Below are 21434 nucleotides of genomic sequence, written 5' to 3' on the forward strand. Positions count from 1 at the left end.
CATACAGAGCTTAAATCAGCAAGAAAGTCACACTAAAGAAAGCGGAGACAGATAGCTGAAAGGTGAAGATACTTTGTGTATTCATTTACATGGAAAAAAAATCAGTAGACACTGACATTTTCACAGTGACACACTCAACACATAAATTAATGATACATACATACCAAAAGAGAAGCAAAGAAAACAAACAGCAAACAGAGATCTTACTCTTAAGAGGTAATTAATACAGAAATGTAATTTACAACAAGTCTGTACCAAGTCAGGCACAATCAAACAATGGAAAATCCAGGATGGAATGTAACAATATTATGAAAAGGGTAGTTGCTACTCACCATCTAGTATAGATGTTGAGTTGCAGGTAAGCACAACAAAAAGACTGTCAGAAAGCGAGCTTTCAGCCAACAGCGCCTTTGTCGAAAATAGACAACAAACACACACATATTCATGCAGAACAAGTGACCACAGTCTCTGGCCGCTGCGTGTGTGTGTGTGTGTGTGTGTGTGTGTGTGTGTGTGTGTGTGTTGTTTTGGGGCACAAAAACAATAAGGTCATACGCAACTATGTCAGAACCATAGAACACGAAGATGAAAAAAGAGGTAAAAGCAACTACACGTTAAGCCCAATCGATGGAAGGAAAGAAAGCTGAAGACTTTCTCTTGGGGAAAGGGCCATAAAGACAACAGAGGTCCTGAACTAAAGATTAAATGTCCTTTGCCATATTGCTATAATGGATAAAAAGTAAAATGCGGTGAACAGCCCGTGTGTAATTCTCTAAACAGCCGATAGCTCATATGACAAACATGAATTAGAATGTAAAAGGTTAAAAATGGGTATTCCGTAAGTAAACTGCGAACCATCAAAAGTTGAGAACAATGAGCACAAAGGGTGGGGGATCACTACTAAACAAAACCTAGCTAAAATGATCTCCTTGTGGTGAAAGGGCTGAGATGAGGTTGTTCAAGCTGCTGGGAGAAGTCCAGTTCCCCAGAGCTTGTGCCCATGAAGGGAGGAACAGTGGTGGTGCCAAAATGACACTATCTGTGGACAGATGGCAACACAGAGGACATTACAGGGAATGGCAGAACTATCAAGCTGAAGTACAAGTACTGCAGCCTTCGCAGCAGCGTCAGCGGCTTCATTTGCCATCTGACTGATGTGACCAGGGACCCACTTAAACACAGTGGCTCCTTCAAGAGTGAGCAAGTGAAAGCTTTCTCACACCCATTGCACTAAGGGATGGATGGTGTACAGTACACAGAGGCTCCGAAGGGCACTGAGAGTCAGAGCAGATGACACAATTCAAAAGCCTGTATTCCCAAATATACTACACGGCCTGATACAGGGTGAAGAGCTCCGCAGTAAATACTGAACAGTGTTCTGGAAGCCAATAGCAAAAATCGTCGGTGCCAATGACGAAGGCACACCCAACACCACAGTCAGTCTGAACACCATCGCTGTACACAAAAGTACTTTTGCGAAGTTCCGTGAGAAGATTAGTCTGGAGTAGTACTCTTAGGTAGCAAATGAAATCCAAGGTGAACATGGGCCATCCCACGAAGCCAAGGCATTGAAGGGTTCACAACCACTGGGAAAGAGGCAAGTAGCATGAAATTAAGCTGCCAGAGCAGTAGCCAAAAGTGAACTCACGAGGTAACAGAGAAGAGGGATGTGCTCCATGCTGGCAATCAAAGGAGTCCTTGAAGAAGGAGGCATAGGATGGGTGACCAGGCACGGCAGACAAATGGTATGGATATCTGCTGAGGAGAAAATCATGGTGGTATGACAGTGGGGATTTAGAGCTTCTACATAGATTAGATTAGTTTTTCATTCCATAGACCCGTGCTGAGGAGATCCTAATGGATGTGGAACATACAGACTCTCAAGCGGACTACAGTAAAAGCGCCAGTGGCCAAACAGATGCCGTGATGGTGGATAGTATTTTTGGTACAAGATGGACGGATGTGTAGATGCATAAGCAAAACAGCCATACTTTAGTTTTGAATGGACAAGGGATCGTACAAAAGGATGAGGGTTGTCTGATCCGCTACCCAAGAAGTAGCGCTGAGGACACGTAGGACATTGAGAGACCGGTACAGAGGGTGGCCAGGTGAGACACGTGGGAGGACCGAGAAAATCCAGGAACAAGGCCAAGATGTAAAGGTGATGGAAGAAACCAATTGCACCACCAGAAATTCATACAAATGGTTTTGTCAGTGGAAAAGCAACAGTCACTGTTGATGCTCCACGAGCAAAGACGATCGAGACAATGCTGAAGACACCACCCAAGGAGACAAGTCCTTGGAGAACTGCAGTAGATGGCAAAATCGTCAATGAAATGGGAACCGGAGATGCTCAGGAAGAGAGAGGCCATAATAGGGTTAATGGTGATAGCAAAAAGGATGACGCTCGGGACGGAACCTTGAGGCACACCATTTTCCTGGATAAGGTGCCCAACAAAGCTGAACGTACATATACCAGGAAAACTATGTCTTTTAAAAATTCCTGAACGAAATGGGGCATGGACTCCGGAAGCCCCACGTGTAGAGAGTATGGAGAAAACCATTCATGACATGGGTTGACTAAGTGATGAGATAGTGAACTGCAGAACGGCATACTTGAAATCCATATTGTGTAGTGGTTAGTAAATTGCGAGACTTGAGCCACCTTACCAGCCGGGCATGAATCATACATTCCATCATCTTGCAAACACAGCGTGCGAGAGAAATGGGGCAGTAGCTAGAAGGAAGGTGTTTGTCCTTAACGGACTTGGTACGGATATAACAGTGGCTTCACGCCAGCGTATGGGAAACGTGCCCTCTGTCCAGATGTGATTATATGTATGAAGGAGAAAGTGCTTGCCCGTAAGAGAAAGGTTCTGCAACATCTACAGTGAACATCATCCGACCCTAGGGCAAAGGTTCAGGATTAAGTGAGAGAATGATCTAACTCCCTCATAGTAAAATTGGCATTGTAGCACTCACAATTCTGAGAAGAGTAGAGTATCGCCTCAGCCTCCTCCAATCATTTCCGACGGAGAAAGGCACAGTGACAGTGGGTGGAGTTCGAAATCTCCAGAAACTAGTGGACTAAGGTGTTTGAGATAGCAATATGGTCCACTGTGACCTCATCTGCTATGGTCAGGCTGCTAATTTGGAAATGGATCTTGGTCCCAGGGAGCCATCGGAGGTTGGCCCAGACAATGGGAGAGGGAGTGCTACTGTTAAAAGAACTAGTAAATGAAATCCAGCTAGCTTCTTTGCCATCCTCAAGAATGAGATGACACTGTGCACACAACTGTTTATTACAAATTCAATTTGCCATCTTAGGATGATGGCTAAAAATGCGGAGAGCACATCTCCATGCATGAATTGCATTGCGTCATGACTCAGTCCACCAACAGATAGGAACATTCTGCGACGGTAAGGATAACGTTGGCTAGGTATTCTACCTAGGGGGGCACTCAACATCACGGTCATCAGTGCCCTGACGAAAAGTCAACATTTAATCCCATGGGTAGGGATGAAGGCTGTTCCCACATGCAGAGCAGTTTATAATGTACTAAAGTCTACCACCCATCCCCACCATTTTAGGGATGAGGCCTGATAGTTCACAAAATTTCACCACTCTGTTAACACTGGTATTGGTACCTGCGAGGACGGTGGGCAGATCTCCAGCGAGACCAAGGGCTGCCCTATTATCAGTACACAGGACACATGTAGCCACAATATGTTGAACTGAAAGTGGCACGCCACAAACTTCACAGAAAGGTGGATCCTCCCCCCCCCCCCCGGAGGAGGAAGCCATGTGTGAAAGGGCTATGCCCGATGCACAGTCTGGTAAGCAAAACCTCCTTCCAGCGGCGAGGCTAACATGAAGTCCGCCAAGCTTTTGTGGTCGGTTTGAGCGACCACAGTTTTTTGTCCGACACCTGCAACCATTCAGTCTCCCACTGACGCATGATGTATCTGTCAGAAAATGAGATAATGGCGTGCAGCGGGATGGGACACTGATGGACAGCACCATCCCAACATGCTTCCTTGGCAGCTTTATCAGCCATGTCATTACCCTGTATCCCAATGTGGGCAGGTACCCAGCAAAAGAGAACCTCTTTGCCATGGCGTTGGAGCCGCTGTAAGCAATCATGGATGAGCTGAATCAGCGGGTCTACTGGATACACTTGGTGAAGTGCTTGCAGTGCACTAAGAGTCGGAACAGACAAGAAATCTCGTACAGTGATGTCTGTGAACCCTCTCCAGTGCCATTGGAATGCCATATAACTCCGCATCATAATTTGTAAATTGTTCTGGAAGACGCACTTTAGAAACCCTATCACGGAAAACCAGAGAACAACTGACAGCATTCCCTTGCTGGGATCCAACTATATAAATAACGATCCATCTGTATAAATACTTAACATATACGAAAATAAAGTTGTAAAAACCATATCTGGAGTACAATTTTTCGGGTACTGCACCAAGCTTAAAATCACTTTGGGCCTCCGAAGACGCCAAGGCAGCAATGCGTTACATCTCTGGTTGTGTATTTTCATGCCCGAGAGATCCAGATCCTTGAGGCAGTCCATAGCACGTATACCAAATGGGTGGGCCACTTGGCGCCGATTCCTGAACAGTCATTCAAAGGCGGATTGAATCACTGAACTAAATGCCAATGACTGGGGTGACACTGAGATTTTCTGCGCCTCTCGAACCAAAAGGATACATTGCCCAATCCAGAGTGGTGGTTCACCAGCCTCTGCACACAGACTCTGTACTGGCCTGGTCCCAAAGGCTCCAGTCGATATCCAAATGCCCGGATGGTGGACAGCATTTAACATCCGGAGGTAGGAAGGGCGGGCCGATCCATAGACCACACTGCCATAGTCTAAGTGTGACTGAACAAATGCCCTATACACCTATAGGAGGCGGGACCTGTCAGCTCCCCATGTTTTTCCGCCATGCCATTTCAAAATGTTTAACAACCGGAAGCCCTTTGTTCGTAGGTCTTTCAGGTGTGGGAGCCATGTTAATTTCAAGTCAAATAATAAACCCAAAAAGCGCACTGTGTCTTGAAAAAGTAAAATACGGTTCCCCATTGTAAGCTCTGGTTGGTTAAAACTCCGATGAGCATGATTAAAATTGACACACAGAGTCTTCTCAGGTGAGAACCGAAAACCAGTTGTCTGGGCCCAGGTTTCCATCCTCCTAATGGTCAGTTGTAGCTGCCTCGTCGTCGTCGTCGTAAGATCAGAGGAAGGGTAGAAGATTGCAAAGTCATCCACAAACAAAGAGCATTTGACAGGGCTCCCGACTGCAGAGGAAATGCCATTGATAGCGATGGGAAAGAATGTGACACTGCCCTGGGGCATACCATTCTCCTGAACATAGCAATGAGACATGGCATCGCCAATGTGATAACGAAAATGCCTGTCCTCGAGAAAGGATTGGATCAGAAGCAGTAGGCGTCCTCGTAGTTCCCATTAATGAAGTTGGCAAAGGATGTTGCACCTCCAAGTAGTGTCATATGCTTTTTCGAGGTCAAGAAAACACACAAACGAAATGATTTTGGCGTAAGAAGGACTCCTGTATCGCCATCACCAGTAGAATTAATTTGTCAAGAGTGGAACGGTAGTGCCTGAAACCACACTGGGAGTAGCTCAGGTAACCTCGGTACTCGAGCAGCCAGATGAGGTGGCAGTTGATCATGCGTTCAAGAGTCTTACCCACACAACTAGTAAGGGCGACACTCCGAGGGGAGGGGGGAGTGGCGGGCGAGGGGAGGGGGAGGGAGTGGCAGGCAAGAGGGGGATGGCGGACGACGGGGGGGGGGGGGGGGGCGGCGGGATGGCGGGCGACGGGGGGGGGGGGGGCGGGATGGCGGACGACGGGGGAGGGGCGGGATGGCGGGGGGGCCGGATGGCGGACGACGGGTGGGGGGGGCGGGATGGCGGACGACGGGGTGGGGGGCGGGATGGCGGACGACGGGGTGGGGGGCGGGATGGCGGACGACGGGGTGGGGGCGGGATGGCGGACGACGGGGTGGGGGCGGGATGGCGGACGACGGGGGGGGGGATGGCGGACGACGGGGGAGGGGATGGCGGACGACGGGGGAGGGGATGGCGGACGACGGGGGGGGGGATGGCGGACGACGGGGGGGGATGGCGGACGACGGGGGGGGATGGCGGACGGGGGGGGGGGGAGTGGCGGACGGGGTGTGGGGAATTGCGGCCCAGGGGGGGGGAATGGCGGCCCGGGGGGGGGGGATGGCGGACGGGGGGGGGGTAGTATGGCGGACGAGTGGGGGAATGGCGGACGAGTGGGGGAATGGCGGACGAGTGGGGAAATGGCGGACGAGTGGGGAAATGGCGGACGAGTGGGGAAATGGCGGACGAGTGGGGGAATGGCGGACGAGTGGGGGAATGGCGGACGAGCGGGGGGAGGGGACGAGGGGCGGAGGGGACGAGGCGTGAGAAGGGAGGAGGGGGAAGGGACGAGGGGGAGAGGGGAGGATCAGTCTTTTTATTAGCCTGTTAAATATTCGACACATTAACTGAATGGTGAATGGCTACTTCCACTTTTTCATTACTCACATTCGATCCAGGACTTTCCAGTGTTTTACTACTTTTCTGTAATTGTGCTACATGCTGGAACACATGAAATGATTAAGTAACTAGAGGTGATGTTATTCCCTTCATTTTTATATAGGGGTGTAATTAGGGCATGTTTAAAGCACACAGGAATTATCCCTGCAGTCTGACTTACAGATGACTCTTAAGTGAATTTATCAACGTAGCAAAATCCTTTAATATACTGATAAACCATCATAGCAAGCCAATTATTGCTTTTTGTGATTTTTTTTTGTAATCTTCTTATAGATTATTGACAGAGAAAGGAAGTGTGGACCAAAGTAACACTAATGCGTTCTGTTTGGCTGTATAATAGCAGATGTGATATTTATGGCCAATTGACGAAGCCATTGAAATTGTCCATGTGAAATCATTTCTGCCATAGGTATTGAATGATGATTTGTATGCTGTAAGACCATTGTGTGAAGCTGATAACTGAATATCTCCAGGGACTTACAAATATTTACAGTCCCATACTGATATATTTAATCCTAACAGCAATAATTAGGATAGATACTACTCATCACATGGAAGAGGCACTGGTACTCAGGCCTAGTTCTTTTGAAAAGACCTTTAGGCAGCTTATATCTATATGTGGTGAGTAGCAGTCTGTCCTAATTCATGTTGTTATTCCATTCTGGACTTTCTATTTAATTCTAATGGTATATGTGGTTAAAAATAAAAGTGAATTTAGGATGAACTGCGAAATTCATAACCAAAATATTTTAATTCCTACTTGGGCTGTTTGTACTGGTGTAAGAATCTACAGCAGGTAGCCGGAATACATCCGGCAAGAAATCAGAAATCCACAAACCTTATGAAAACAAATAAAAGATTGTCTTATTAGCCACTCCTCTTCCTAATTATCAAAATTTTACAGGTAACATTAATATTCATATTCAGTAGGTTTTAACTTTACCAGTTTATAGAAAGCTAATAGCCATCTGTGTAAAGTCCTTAAATGCTTAGTATGAAGGATTAGATAAAAATAGCTGTTGAGTAGTGGACTATTTCTGGCTTTGTTCAAAGTGGCTGCTTTCCTCCTAACATATATATAGCACTGTAAAAATAATTCTCAGAGTTATCAGTATAGGTAGATTAGTTAGTTAATTTCTTCTTGTTATATTACAGAACTTGCCTGTAATGGCTTCTTGTGCCTGTTAATGTGTAACCTGACATGCATTCAACACTGTTGAAGGCTCCCTTCCATGGTGAAATTCACAGGACATAATGTGAATGAATCATCTCTCTCTCTCTCTCTCTCTCTCTCTCTCTCTCTCTCTCTCTCTCGTGTGTGTGTGTGTGTGTGTGTGTGTGTGTGTGTGTGTGTGTGTGTGTGTGTGTGTGTGTGTGTGTGTTGCCACATCTCCTTCAGAACCACTACATCGATTTCAATCAAACTTGGTATGCATACTACTTATTGTCTGGGAAGAAGCACTGTGGGGGTAAGAACCATCCCCAATTAGGGTCGGGGTGAAAATGGGGTGAAACAGGATATACAGGGTGGTCGGATATTCCCATTATGAACTTCTAGGACATGTAGAGGGTAGTAAGTACAGAACATTTTGAATAGGAACCCATGTCCAGAATCTTATCGTTTCCATTCTACGACAGTTTCAATTCAGATGTGTACCTCATCAAACTCTGCTTAGGGCAAGAGAAATGTCTCAGAGTTCCCTGTCCTGGTCCATTACTTGTAGGGTTGCATGAAGAGCCTAATTTATGAGACACCTGTAGAGACAGAGGAAGATCTGCTGGTATGAGTTCTGGCTGCTGCACAAGACATTGACGAGACATAAGGTGGGATGGAGAGATAGTACCAGAACGTGCTTTGGAGGTACAATGTGCGTAACAACGTTGGTGGTTGCCGCATCGAGCCACTGTTGTAATGCATTGGTACGTTCCGGCTGGTGCCGGAAATGCTGGGTTCTTGTTGTTGTCGACTAATGTAAACCGTGAGGTGTAAGCTGTAACGCAAATGCCTAAGTAATAACGGAACGAGTCGGTACTATTTTCAAATGGATTGCAACAATTGTACTGGGTCACACCTAAGTACATTCCTCACATATCTACATCTACATCCACATCCATACTCCGCAAGCCACCTGACGGTGGGTGGCGGAGGGTACCTTGAGTACCTCTATCGGTTCTCCCTTCTATTCCAGTCTCGTATTGTTCATGGAAAGAAGGATTGTTGGTATGCTTCTGTGTGGGCTCTAATCTCTCTGATTTTATCCTCATGGTCTCTTCGCGAGACATACGTAGGAGGGAACAATATACTGCTTAACTCCTCGGAGAAGGTATGTTCTCGAAACTTCAACAAAAGCCCGTACCGAGCTACTGAGCGTCTCTCCTGCAGAGTCTTCCACTGGAGGTTATCTATCATCTCCGTAACACTTTCTTGGTTACGAAATGATCCTGTAATGAAGTGCGCTGCTATCCGTTGGATCTTCTCTATCTCTTCTATCAACCCTATCTGGTACGGACCCCACACTGCTGAGCAGTATTCAAGCAATGGGCGAACAAGTGTACTGTAACCTACTTCCTTTGTTTTCGGATTGTATTTCCTTAGGATTCTTCCAATGAATCTCAGCCTGGCATCTGCTTTACTGACGATCAACTTTATATGATCATTCCATTTTAAATCACTCCTAATGCGTACTCCCAGATAATTTATGGAATAAACTGCTTCCAGTTGCTGGCCAGCTATATTGTAGCTAAATGATAAGGGATCTATCTTTCTATGTATTTGCAGCACATTACACTTGTCTACATTGAGATTGAATTGACATTCCCTGCACCATGCGTCAATTCGCTGCCGATCCTCCTGCATTTCAGTACAATTTTCCATTGTTACAACCTCTCGATACACCACAGCATCATCTGCAAAAAGCCTCAGTGAACTTCCGATGTCATCCACAAGGTCATTTATGTATATTGCGAATAGCAACGGTCTTACAACACTCCCCTGCGGCACACCTGAAATCACTCTTACTTCGGAAGACTTCTCTCCATTGAGAATGACATGCTGCGTTCCGTTATCTAGGAACTCTCCAATCCAATCACACAATTGATAGTCCATATGCTCTTACTTTGTTCATTAAACGACTGTGGGGAACTGTATCGAACGCCTTGCGGAAGTCAAGAAACACGGCATCTACCTGTGAACCCGTGTCTATGGCCCTCTGAGTCTCGTGGACGAATAGCGCGAGCTGGGTTTCACACGACTGTCTTTTTCGAAACCCATGCCGATTCCTACAGAGTAGATTTTTAGTCTCCAGAAAAGTCATTATACTCCAACATAATACGTGTTCCAAAATTCTACAACTAATCGACGTTAGAGATATAGGTCTATAGTTTTGCACATCTGTTCGGCGTCCCTTCTTGAAAACGGGGATGACCTGTGCCCTTTTCCAATCTTTTGGAATGCTACGCTCTTCTAGAGACCTATGGTACACTGTTGCAAGAGGGGGGGGGGGGGGGGGGGCAAGCTCCTTCGCGTACTCTGTAAAATCAAACTGGTATCCCATCAGGTCCAGCGGCCTTTCCTCTTTTGAGCGATTGTAATTGTTTCTCTATCCCTCTGTCGTCTATTTCGATAACTACCATTTTGTCACCTGTGTGACAATCTAGAGAAGGAGCTACAGTGCAGTCTTCCTCTGTGAAACAGCTTTGGAAAAAGACATTTAGTATTTCGGCCTTTAGTCTGTCATCCTCTGTTTAAGTACCATTTTGGTCACAGTGTCTGGACATTTTGTTTTGATCCACCTACCGCTTTGACATAAGACCAAAATTTCTTGGAATTTTCTGCCAAGGTGTGGATGAGATAATCATTTGCACAGAAACTGTCGTAGAACGGAAACAATACTATATTTGGGACATGGGTTCCTATTCAGAATGTTATGAGGGGATCTGAATATTTGCAAATGACTGATCTTCTCAACAGATCTAAAAAAGTTTGCTAGATTCAGCTGACTTCTCTGATCATTCTTACTGCACATAGAAGTCATTTCTGAATAAACCAGAATGTAATAAGGCACATTTGTTAATCATTATCAAGTGAACTACTGTTTGTCTTGTTCATTCACATTGTTATGGCATTTCGCATGTCATTTGTTTATTGACGTAACAACCTATATGTATTCTACCAACGAATAATCCTCAGAAGGATACAAAAGGCAAATCCTGGGAAGCCCAACGTTAAGTGAGATAGAATAACCCAAGAGTTAAAAACTGAGGAGAAGCAGAAGGGGAGTGAGGGAGAAATGTGGGTGCGCTGCACTGCCTAGAATGCAGTTGGAGCTTCATAGAGCATCGTATGCAGTGGGAGATGCACTACATCCCATGAGCACCACCTCACCATCCATTACCCCAAGACAACAAATAGCACAGACACGATGATAAAATTTCAGGAAAAATAAAACATTAAATAAAAATGGCAAACATAAAATAACAAGGTAAATAAGATGGGAAGGTTAGGGGCCGGGCCAGGCCGGGCCACCGAGCAATGGCCACCATGTCCCCCTGGGCCAGAGCAGGCAAGGGTTACCCCACCCTTCCAATCCCTCAGGTGGCCAATGAAGTCAAAGTGCCCCACCTCACAGTGATGAGTAGGAAGTACTTTATGGATGAAACTTAAAACAAGATCAGTCACTTTGATGTCATCTGATCGTCCCACAGTAGTGGGTCAGGAAGGTTAGAGGATCACCACAAAGCAGCCAAACATGTTTCAGGTGAAATTCTCACTCTGCAGTGGAAGTGTGCACTGATATGAAACTTTCTGGCAGATTAAAACTATGTGCCTGACCGAGACTAACTTGGGACACCCAAGTTTGGGGCTTCATCCAGCCACAGTTTTGATCTGACAGGAAGTTTCGTGTTCAGAAAATCTACACCAAACTAGGCACCAGTATCATTCAATACACCCAGTCCTTCAAAGTAATTATGTATTCATGGTCTGTACTGACTTAGACGATGCAAAGATTACAAACAAGTGTCAGTGTCTACGAAGTCAGTGGTTTGATTGTAGGTATCATGAAACTAGGGATTTAATGTAAATGTTAATCTACAAACTGACTCAGAGAAAGAGAGTAAGTGTAATCAGTAAAACGACAAATCTAGAAATAAATAAGCACTCTTTACTCAGCTTACAACATACAAAAACATGAACTCAAGATTGAGGTGAATCAGAAGATACATCTTCAATACTGATATCAATCATAGATAATTCATTAGAAATATCACATTCAAACTCAGCTGCATCTGGTTCTTTTACATCATGTGCAGCAGTCGTGGGTGAGCCATCACTTAAGCATTCTGTCTCCATATTTACACTGCAAAATAATTTCATCATTATTAACAAGTAATAACAGCTAACACAATACAAACTATTAAAATTCATTACGAGTTAAATATCAAAAAACACACAGACACACATACAAATTTTCAACTTTGTCCTATCTGATGTAACACAAGCAAATTGATGCTTCATGAACTAAGTATCTGGTGAGGCATGTGACTGGATAAGGTAGAGAACAACAGTTTTCATTGTATTTCATCTGTACTTATATGTGGGACTGTAGATGAGTGATTACTGATCAGCTGCCAAAACAGGATAAGATGAACAACCAGAGTAGGTTCCCACACCCAAACTTCAAGTTTACCAAATTGCCGACTGCTTTGCTTAAAGAAAATTATAGCCATGAGAATTAGAAAAAAAAAGAAAGAAAGAGGGATGCGCCTAGGTGTTACAAGGAATAAAATGACATGCCAAAACAAAGCAAAAGGAATTGCAGAGAAGAAATCAAAGACCACAGTTTAATGCATCACCTATAACTGAAATTATAAAACCATAATGAGCTGTTGGCTTTAAATTGCTAAGAAATAAGGGGTAAACAAACATGTTGAGGAATATACATTACAAAGAGCAAGTAAAAACTGTACAAAAATATTATAAATAATTGTTGTGGGCTAGAAAAATTTACTTTATTGCAACGTAAGAACTAAACTGTAGCTCATACAACTCCATTCAATAGAATATTCAACAACAGAATAAAACATATATAAAACAAAGAGAAAACATAAGTCAGCAACTGCACTAAATGTCATCTCTAATATTAGTAATTATTTGCATGTAGCATTACACTTAACTCTCCCTTAGTGTTAATGATATTATTCTGTTTAATCAGACATGTCGTCCAGACCAGGTAACAACGAGTCTTGCACAGGTTGCTGACGGTACTTTAGAGGCAGCCTTCAACGTCCATGGCAGCTGATCTGTTATGGAGGCATAGCGGATGGAGTATTAGTCGAGTTTGTGTCATCTGTAGACAGGTCTGAACTAGTATAGGGTACATGGGAAGTTACTTTGAGCCTGTCGATGGTGACAGTGGTTGGCATACCCATCACATCGACTTTGAGAATGTCTTGTCCTCTGTACTTATGTCATGGTAACATCCAGCGCAGGGTGGCTGCAGTGGCTTGCATACTGCTTCAAGCTGTATGAAGACATGATGGCACTCCTGTAGCTCATAAAAACACAAGGGCAATGGGTCGGCTGATCCCTTTGAACAAGGGGGCATAGTCGCCAGATTTGTGTATATAGCTTTTGTACAAAATCTGACAGGTTAATGCAGTTATCTGGCACATTTGCAAAAAAAAAAAAAAAAAAAAAAAAAACCACCAGGCAGTTTTATTAGCTGGCTATAAAAAAAGTTCTGCACTCATGGCTTTCAGATCTTCTTTCAGGAGTGCACAGAGACCATTCACAACAGTTTTGATGTTAATGTCCGTGATCCAGGACATGTTGGTCCAAAATGTAAAATGACTAATAGCTGTAAATCAGTAGTTGTATTCTTCTGACGGTGGGACAGGAGTTTCGAAGTCTACATGGACATGTCCAAATCTACAAATTGGAGGAAGGAATGTGCCAGGAGGTGACCTGATGTGCTGGCCAACTTTATTCCGTTGACAGATCACGCAATGTCGCACATATTGCTTACAATCTTTGTCCATGTTTGGCCAAATAAAAGCTTGATTCCCCATGTTGGTAGTGGCTTATACTCCAGAGTACAACATGTTATGCAAAGAGGTGATTGCCTATTGGTGAAAATCAAGAGACACAAATGGCTGGGATTTGTTAATGGCAATGAACCATGGACCTTGCCGTTGGTGGGGAGGCTTGCGTGCCTCAGCGATACAGATGGCCATACCGTAGGTGCAACCACAACGGAGGGGTATCTGTTGAGAGGCCAGACAAACATGTGGTTCCTGAAGAGGGGCAGCAGCCTTTTCAGTAGTTGCAGGGGCAACAGTCTGGATGATTGACTGATCTGGCCTTGTAACATAACCAAAATGGCCTTGCTGTGCTAGTACTGCGAACGGCTGAAAGCAAGGGGAAACTACAGCCGTAATTTTTCCCGAGGGCATGCAGCTTTACTGTATGATTAAATGATGATGGCGTCCTCTTGGGTAAAATATTCCGGAGGTAATATAGTCCCCCATTCGGATCTCCGGGTGGGGACTACTCAAGAGGGCGTCGTTATCAGGTGAAAGAAAACTGGCATTCTACGGATCGGAGCGTGGAATGTCAGATCCCTTAATCGGGCAGGTAGGTTAGAAAATTTAAAAAGGGAAATGGATAGGTTAAAGTTAGATATAGTGGGAATTAGTGAAGTTCAGTGGCAGGAGGAACAAGACTTCTCGTCACGTGAATACAGGGTTATAAATACAAAATCAAATAGGGGTAATGCAGGAGTAGGTTTAATAACGAATAAAAAAAATAGGAGTGTGGGTAAGCTACTACAAACAGCATAGTGAACGTTTTATTGTGGCCAAGATAGACACGAAGCCCATGCCTACTACAGTAGTACAAGTTTATATGCCAACTAGCTCTGCAGAGACAAAGCAATTGAAGAAATGTATGATGAGATAAAAGAAATTATTCAGGTAGTGAAGGGAGACGAAAATTTAATAGTCATGGGTGACTGGAATTTGACAGTAGGAAAAGGGAGAGAAGGAAACATAGTAGGTGAATATGGATTGGGGCTAAGAAATGAAAGAGGAAGCCGTCTGATGGAATTTTGCACAGATCATAACTTAATCATAGCTAACACTTGGTTCAAGAATCATAAAAGAAGGTTGTATACATGGAAGAATCCTGGAGATACTAAAAGGTATCAGATAGATTATATAATGGTAAGACAGAGATTTAGGAACCAGGTTTTAAATTGTAAGACATTTCCAGGGGCAGATGTGGACTCTGACCACAATCTACTGGTTATGACCTGTAGATTAAAACTGAAGAAACTGCAAAAAGGTGGGAATTTAAGGAGATGGGACCTGGATAAACTGAAAGAACCAGAGGTAGTACAGAGTTTCAGGGACAGCATAAGGGAACAATTGACAGGAATGGGGGAAAGAAATACAGTAGAAGAAGAATGGGTAGCTCTCAGGGATGAAGTAGTGAAGGCAGCAGAGGATCAAGTAGGTAAAAAGACGAGGGCTAATAGAAATCCTTGGGTAACAGAAGAAATATTGAATTTAATTGATGAAAGGAGAAAATATAAAAATGCAGTAAATGAAGCAGGCAAAAAGGAATACAAACGTCTCAAAAATGAGATCGACAGGAAGTGCAAAATGGCTAAGCAGGGATGGCTAGAGGACAAATGTAAGGATGTAGAGGCTTGTCTCACTAGGGGTAAGATAGATACTGCCTACAAGAAAATTAAAGAGACCTTTGGAGAGAAGAGAACCACTTGTATGAATATCAAGAGCTCAGATGGCAACCCAGTTCTAAGCAAAGAAGGGAAGGCAGAAAGGTGGAAGGAGTATATAGAGGGTTTATATAAGAGCGATGTACTTGAGGACAATATTATGGAAATGGAAGAGGATGTAGATGAAGATGAAATGGGAGATAAGATACTGCGTGAAGAGTTTGACAGAGCACTGAAAGACCTGAGTCGAAACAAGGCCCCGGGAGTAGACAACATTCCATTAGAACTACTGATGGCCTTGGGAGAGCCAGTCATGACAAAACTCTACCATCTGGTGAGCAAGATGTATGAGACAGGCGAAATACCCACAGACTTCAAGAAGAATATAATAATTCCAATCCCAAAGAAAGCAGGTGTTGACAGATGTGAAAATTACCGAACTATCAGTTTAATAAGTCACAGCTGCAAAATACTAACGCGAATTCTTTACAGACGAATTGGAAAACTGGTAGAAGCGGACCTCGGGGAAGATCAGTTTGGATTCCGTAGAAATATTGGAACACGTGAGGCAATACTAACCTTACGACTTATCTTAGAAGAAAGACTAAGAAAAAGCAAACCTACGTTTCTAGCATTTGTAGACTTAGAGAAAGCTTTTGACAACGTTAACTGGAATACTCTCTTTCAAATTCTGAAGGTGGCAGGGGTAAAATACAGGGAGCGAAAGGCTATTTACAATTTGTACAGAAACCAGATGGCAGTTATAAGAGTCGAGGGGCATGAAAGGGAAGCAGTGGTTGGGAAAGGAGTGAGACAGGGTTGTAGCCTCTCCCCGATGTTATTCAATCTGTATATTGAGCAAGCAGTAAAAGAAACAAAAGAAAAATTCGGAGTAGGTATTAAAATCCATGGAGAAGAAATAAAAACTTTGAGGTTCGCCGATGACATTGTAATTCTGTCAGAGACAGGAAAGGACTTGGAAGAGCAGTTTAACGGAATGGACAGTGTCTTGAAAGGGGGATATAAGATGAACATCAACAAAAGCAAAACGAAGATAATGGAATGTAGTCAAATTAAATCGGGTGATGCTGAGGGGATTAGATTAGTAAATGAGACACTTAAAGTAGTAAAGGAGTTTTGCTATTTAGGGAGGAAAATAACTGATGATGGTCGAAGTAGAGAGGATATAGAATGTAGACTGGCAATGGCAAGGAAATCTTTTCTGAAGAAGAGAAATTTGTTAACATCGAGTACAGATTTAAGTGTCAGGAAGTCGTTTCTGAAAGTATTTGTATGGAGTGTAGCCATGTATGGAACTGAAACATGGACGATAAATAGTTTACACAAGAAGAGAATAGAAGCTTTCGAAATGTGGTGCTACAGAAGAATGCTGAAGATTAGATGGGTAGATCACGTAACTAATGAGGAGGTATTGAATAGGATTGGGGAGAAGAGAAGTTTGTGGCACAACTTGACTAGAAGAAGGGATCGGTTGGTAGGACATGTTTTGAGGCATCAAGGGATCACAAATTTAGCATTGGAGGGCAGCGTGGAGGGCAAAAATCGTAGAGGGAGACCAAGAGATCAATACTCTAAGCAGATTCAGAAGGATGTAGGTTGCAGTAGGTACTGGGAGATGAAGAAGCTTGCACTGGATAGAGTAGCATGGAGAGCTGCATCAAACCAGTCTCAGGACTGAAGACCACAACAACAACAACAACAACAACAACATGTCGCAATACAGCAGCACAGCTGACAGTGACGACCTAATATGGCGGAGTTGAAGGCCTGATGGTTGTGCCAACAAATTTTGTAGCTTACTATCCAATTGTTGCACTGCGGCAAGAGCTTCAAAATCAACTGCATCAGTGATCGCTTCGATCCGAGAGAGTGTGTCAGCTGACATATTCAGTTCTCCTGCAACATCAACAATATTGATAGTGAACTGTCCGATATAGTCGAGATGTCGCAGCTGACATGGTGATGCTTTCTCTGGATGCTGGTGGAAAGCATATGTTAATGACTTGTGATCAATGCAAACTGTAGGCAATGAATGTAAAATCTTTGATATGCAGTACTGGATATCGATCTGGAATGATTCTGCCATGAAGCTGTCAAAAGTCGCTGGATGCCATCCAGTAGTCTTCTTTGGGATCACATGTAGTGGAGATGGCCAACTACAGCTCGATGGTTGGCAGATTCCTTGTTCAGATGTGGATGGGAATTCCTGCTCAACAAGCTGCAGTTTCTTGGTGTGTCAACTGGCACAGTCAAGCATGAAATGGTGGTCCACGCATGGTCAAAATATAGCGCACCATTGGGTGATGCACAGGTGCTAGCGAGAGAGCCTGGCATGTGATCTCCAGGAACTATCTGAGGAGTTCTATGAATGGAGAATCACCAGTAATCACCAGACTGCTACATCTTCCACACAACGCACTGACCCTTGGCTTGCTAGGCTGGTAGTAGTTTCAAGAAGGCAACTGTTATGGTGGTCAGGCAGCAGTCCATAAAACGATAAAAAATCCACTCCAAGTACGGGGTGCATCATGTCCACTATGACTTACTGCCATTCAAATATGTACTGTAGGGCTAAGTTCAACACTAATGTGACACATTCATATGTTGCGATCATAAAATAACTGGCAGTGAAAAGGTGACAGACATCGCAGTTGCAACGTGGCAGAAGGGCACATGGACAGACTGACACGTCAACACACTTCTACCCAAAACTGTAATTTTGGGCCATGCTCCATTACAAACAGTCGACAGCTGTCATCTGCAGAGCCAAAGGCTGTCATCACTGACGACTTGCTGAGTTTAGCTCTTCACATGGCAGGCTACACTTCCACACCTTAGAGTCTTGGTTTTTTAAGGGCGCAAAACTGCTATGGTCATTGGCGCCCGGCCCGTGACTTAGGAAACAGTAAAAAACCGAAAATGGAAACCAGCAGCAATGGGAACGAAAGTCATAAAATTGGAGAAACTAAAAGCAGAAGGAAGGCTTAAAAATCCACTACAGAAAGGGGTTGGTTGTCCCCAAAAAAAGCTTCAAATGACTGACGTCGGCTAAGCGCGTGTCATCTGCTAAAATCGACGATATATCAGGCGATAGCTGTAGACGGGAGCGTAACGGATTAAAATAGGGGCACTCAATTAAAAGGTGTCTTACCGTCCACAGCTGAGATCAGTGGGGACAGAGTGGGGGAGGATCGCCGCTTAAAAGATGTCGATGGCTAAAAAGACAGTGCCCTATCCGGAGTCTAGTTAAAATTACCTCCTCCCGACAACGCGTTCGGGAGGAAGAGGTCCAAGCAGAAGGAAGAGCTTTCACGTCCTGCAATTTATTATGGGGAAGTGTCGACCAATGCGCGTGCCATAAATGAACAACACGACTACATAAAACGCTCCGTAGATCGGCGAAGGGAATCGATTGGATAGCTGGCCGAAGAAGAGAGACTGCAGCCTTGGCTGCAATATCGGCCGCCTCATTTCCACAGATACCAATGTGTCCCGGGAGCCAGAGGAACGCCACAGAGACACCCCCCCCCCCCCCCCCAGGTGGAGCAAGCGCAGACAGTCCTGAATCCGGTGGACCAGAGTGTGCACAGGATAAAGAGCTTGGAGACTGAGGAGAGAGCTGAGAGAATCTGAGCAGATTACGCACTGTATCCGCTGATGGTGACAGATGTATTGGACAGCCTGGAGAACAGCGTAAAGCTCCGCAGTATAAACCGAACACTGGTCGGGAAGCCGAAATCGATTTGGGGTGTCGCCAACAATATAGGCACTCCCTACACCAAACGATGTTTTTGAGCCATCGGTGTAAATAAATGTGGCATCCTTCATTGTGCGCATAGAGCAGAAAATGCCCGGCGGTAAAGAAGTGAAGGAGTACAATCCTTGGGAAACTGCCAAAGATCACGGAGCAGGCAGGTCCGGGGATGGAGCCAAGGCGGTGCTGTACCCCAAGTTGTCAAGAAGGTTTTAGGAAAGAGGAAGGAAAGGATATAGAGCAGTTGACGGAAGCGGACTCCCGGTGGTAGTAGGGAGGAGGGGCGGCCTGCATACCCTACATCAGAGGAGGCGTCGAAAAAAAGGTCATGGGCAGGATTAGCAGGCATGGAAGACAGATGGCTAGCATAACTACTCAGAAGGACTGCTCGCCGATTGGACAGCGGAGGTTCAGCAGTCTCAGCATAAAGACGCCGAAGAATAGATGGCCGAGCAGAGGAGTAGACTATGCTTTCATAGTCTAATTTCGAGCGCACTAAGGCGCGATAGAGGCGGAGAAGGACCACTCGGTCCGCTCCCCAGGAGGTACCATTCAGGACATGGAGGGTGTTGAGGGATCGCAGACAGCGAGCCGAAAGATAGAAAACGTGGGAGGACCAGCACAGCTTTCTGTCAAACATAAGACCCAAGAATTTAGCGACGTCTGAAAACGGAAGGTTGACAGGACCTAGATGTAAGGAGGGCGGAAGAAACTCCTTACGTCGCCAAAAATTAACACAAACGGTCTTACTGGGAGAAAAACGGAAGCCGGTTTCGATGCTCCAAGAGTGGAGGCGATCGAGACATCCTTGAAGATGTCGTTCAAGAAGGCTGGTCCGTTGAGAGCTGTAGTAGATCGCAAAATCGTCCACAAAGAGGGAGCCCGAGACATCAGGAAGGAGACAATCCATAATTGGATTTATGGCAATGGCAAACAGTACAACACTCAGCACGGAGCCCTGGGGTACCCCGTTTTCTTGGGAGAAAGTACGGGAGAGAGCAGTGTTCACCCACACCCTAAATGTGCGCTCCGCCATAAATTCGCGAAGAAAAAGGGGCAGCCGACCTCGAAAGCCCCAAGAGAACAGTGTGCGGAGGATGCCTGACCTCCAACAGGTATCGTATGCTCTCTCCAGATCAAAAAGTATTGCTACTGTTTGGCGTTTCCGGAGAAAATTGTTCATGATATAAGTGGAGAGAGCAACAAGATGGTCAACTGCAGAACGATGCTTTCAGAATCCGCTTTGGGCAGGTGTTAAAAGACTGCGGGATTCCAGCCACCAAGCTAAACGGTAATTCACCATATGCTCCAAAACCTTACAGACACTACTCGTAAGAGAAATGGGGCAATAGCTAGAGGGGAGATGTTTGTTCTTTCCAGGTTTCGGAACAGAAACGACGATAGCATCCCGCCATCGTCTGAGAAAAGTACTGTCGGTCCAAATTCGATTATAAAGGCGAAGGAGGTAACGCAGGCTATGGGTTGATAAATGCAGCAACATTTGGATGTGGATACCATCCGGTCCTGGGGCGGAGGAGCGAGAAGAAGAGAGTGCATGTTGGAGTTCCCGCATGGAGAAAACAGTATTGTAGCTTTCGCGATTTTGAGAGGAGAAAGCAAGATGTCGCACTTCCGCTGCACGTTTCTTTGGGAGAAACGCTGGTGGGTAATTTGAAGAGCTCGAAATCTCAGCAAAGTGCTGACCCAATGAGTTAGAAATTGCGACAGGGTCCACTAATGTATCATGCGCGACAGTGAGCCCAGAGACTGGGGAGAAACTAGGCGCGCCTGAGAACCGCCGAAGACGACTCCAAACTTCCGAGGAGGGAGTGAAGGTGTTAAATGAGCGAATAAAGAATTTCCAGCTTGCCTTCTTGCTATCGCGGATGACACGATGGCATCGCGCACGGAACTGCTTATAGCGGATACAGTTGGCCAAAGTAGGATGGTGGCGGAAAACGCGAAGAGCACGTCGCCGCTCACGTATTGCGTCACGGCATGCCTCGTTCCACCAAGGAACTGGGGGGCGCCGGGGCAATTCCGAGGTGCGTGATATTGAACGTTCCACAGCTGTAAGAATAACGTTGGTAATATGTGTGACCTCATCGTCGACGCTGGGAAAGTGACAGTCATCGAACGTCACTAGAGACGAAAAAAGTCTCCAATCGGCTTGGGCAAACTTCCAGCATCGCGGGCGCATATATGGCAGTTGTGGCTGCAATCGAAGGACACATGGAAAGTGGTCACTCGAGTGTGTATCATCAAGGGCGAACCATTCGAAGCGCCGAGCTAGCGGAACAGTACCGACCGCAAGGTCCAAAT

General features: G+C 45.1%; 1 protein-coding gene across 1 annotated transcript in view; it reads right to left on the reverse strand.

Annotated features, from left to right (window-relative positions):
• Positions 1-11741: 11741 nt before the first annotated feature.
• Positions 11742-21434, reverse strand: part of LOC124616135 (snurportin-1) — a 114598-nt gene continuing 104905 nt past the window's right edge. The window contains exon 6 of the mRNA XM_047144409.1: positions 11742-11956. Within this exon, the coding sequence (XP_047000365.1) occupies positions 11794-11956 (163 nt within the window). The 3' untranslated portion in view covers positions 11742-11793. The remainder of the gene's footprint in view (positions 11957-21434) is intronic.

This window comes from Schistocerca americana, chromosome 5 (assembly GCF_021461395.2).
Source record: "Schistocerca americana isolate TAMUIC-IGC-003095 chromosome 5, iqSchAmer2.1, whole genome shotgun sequence".
NCBI lineage: Eukaryota > Metazoa > Arthropoda > Insecta > Orthoptera > Acrididae > Schistocerca > Schistocerca americana.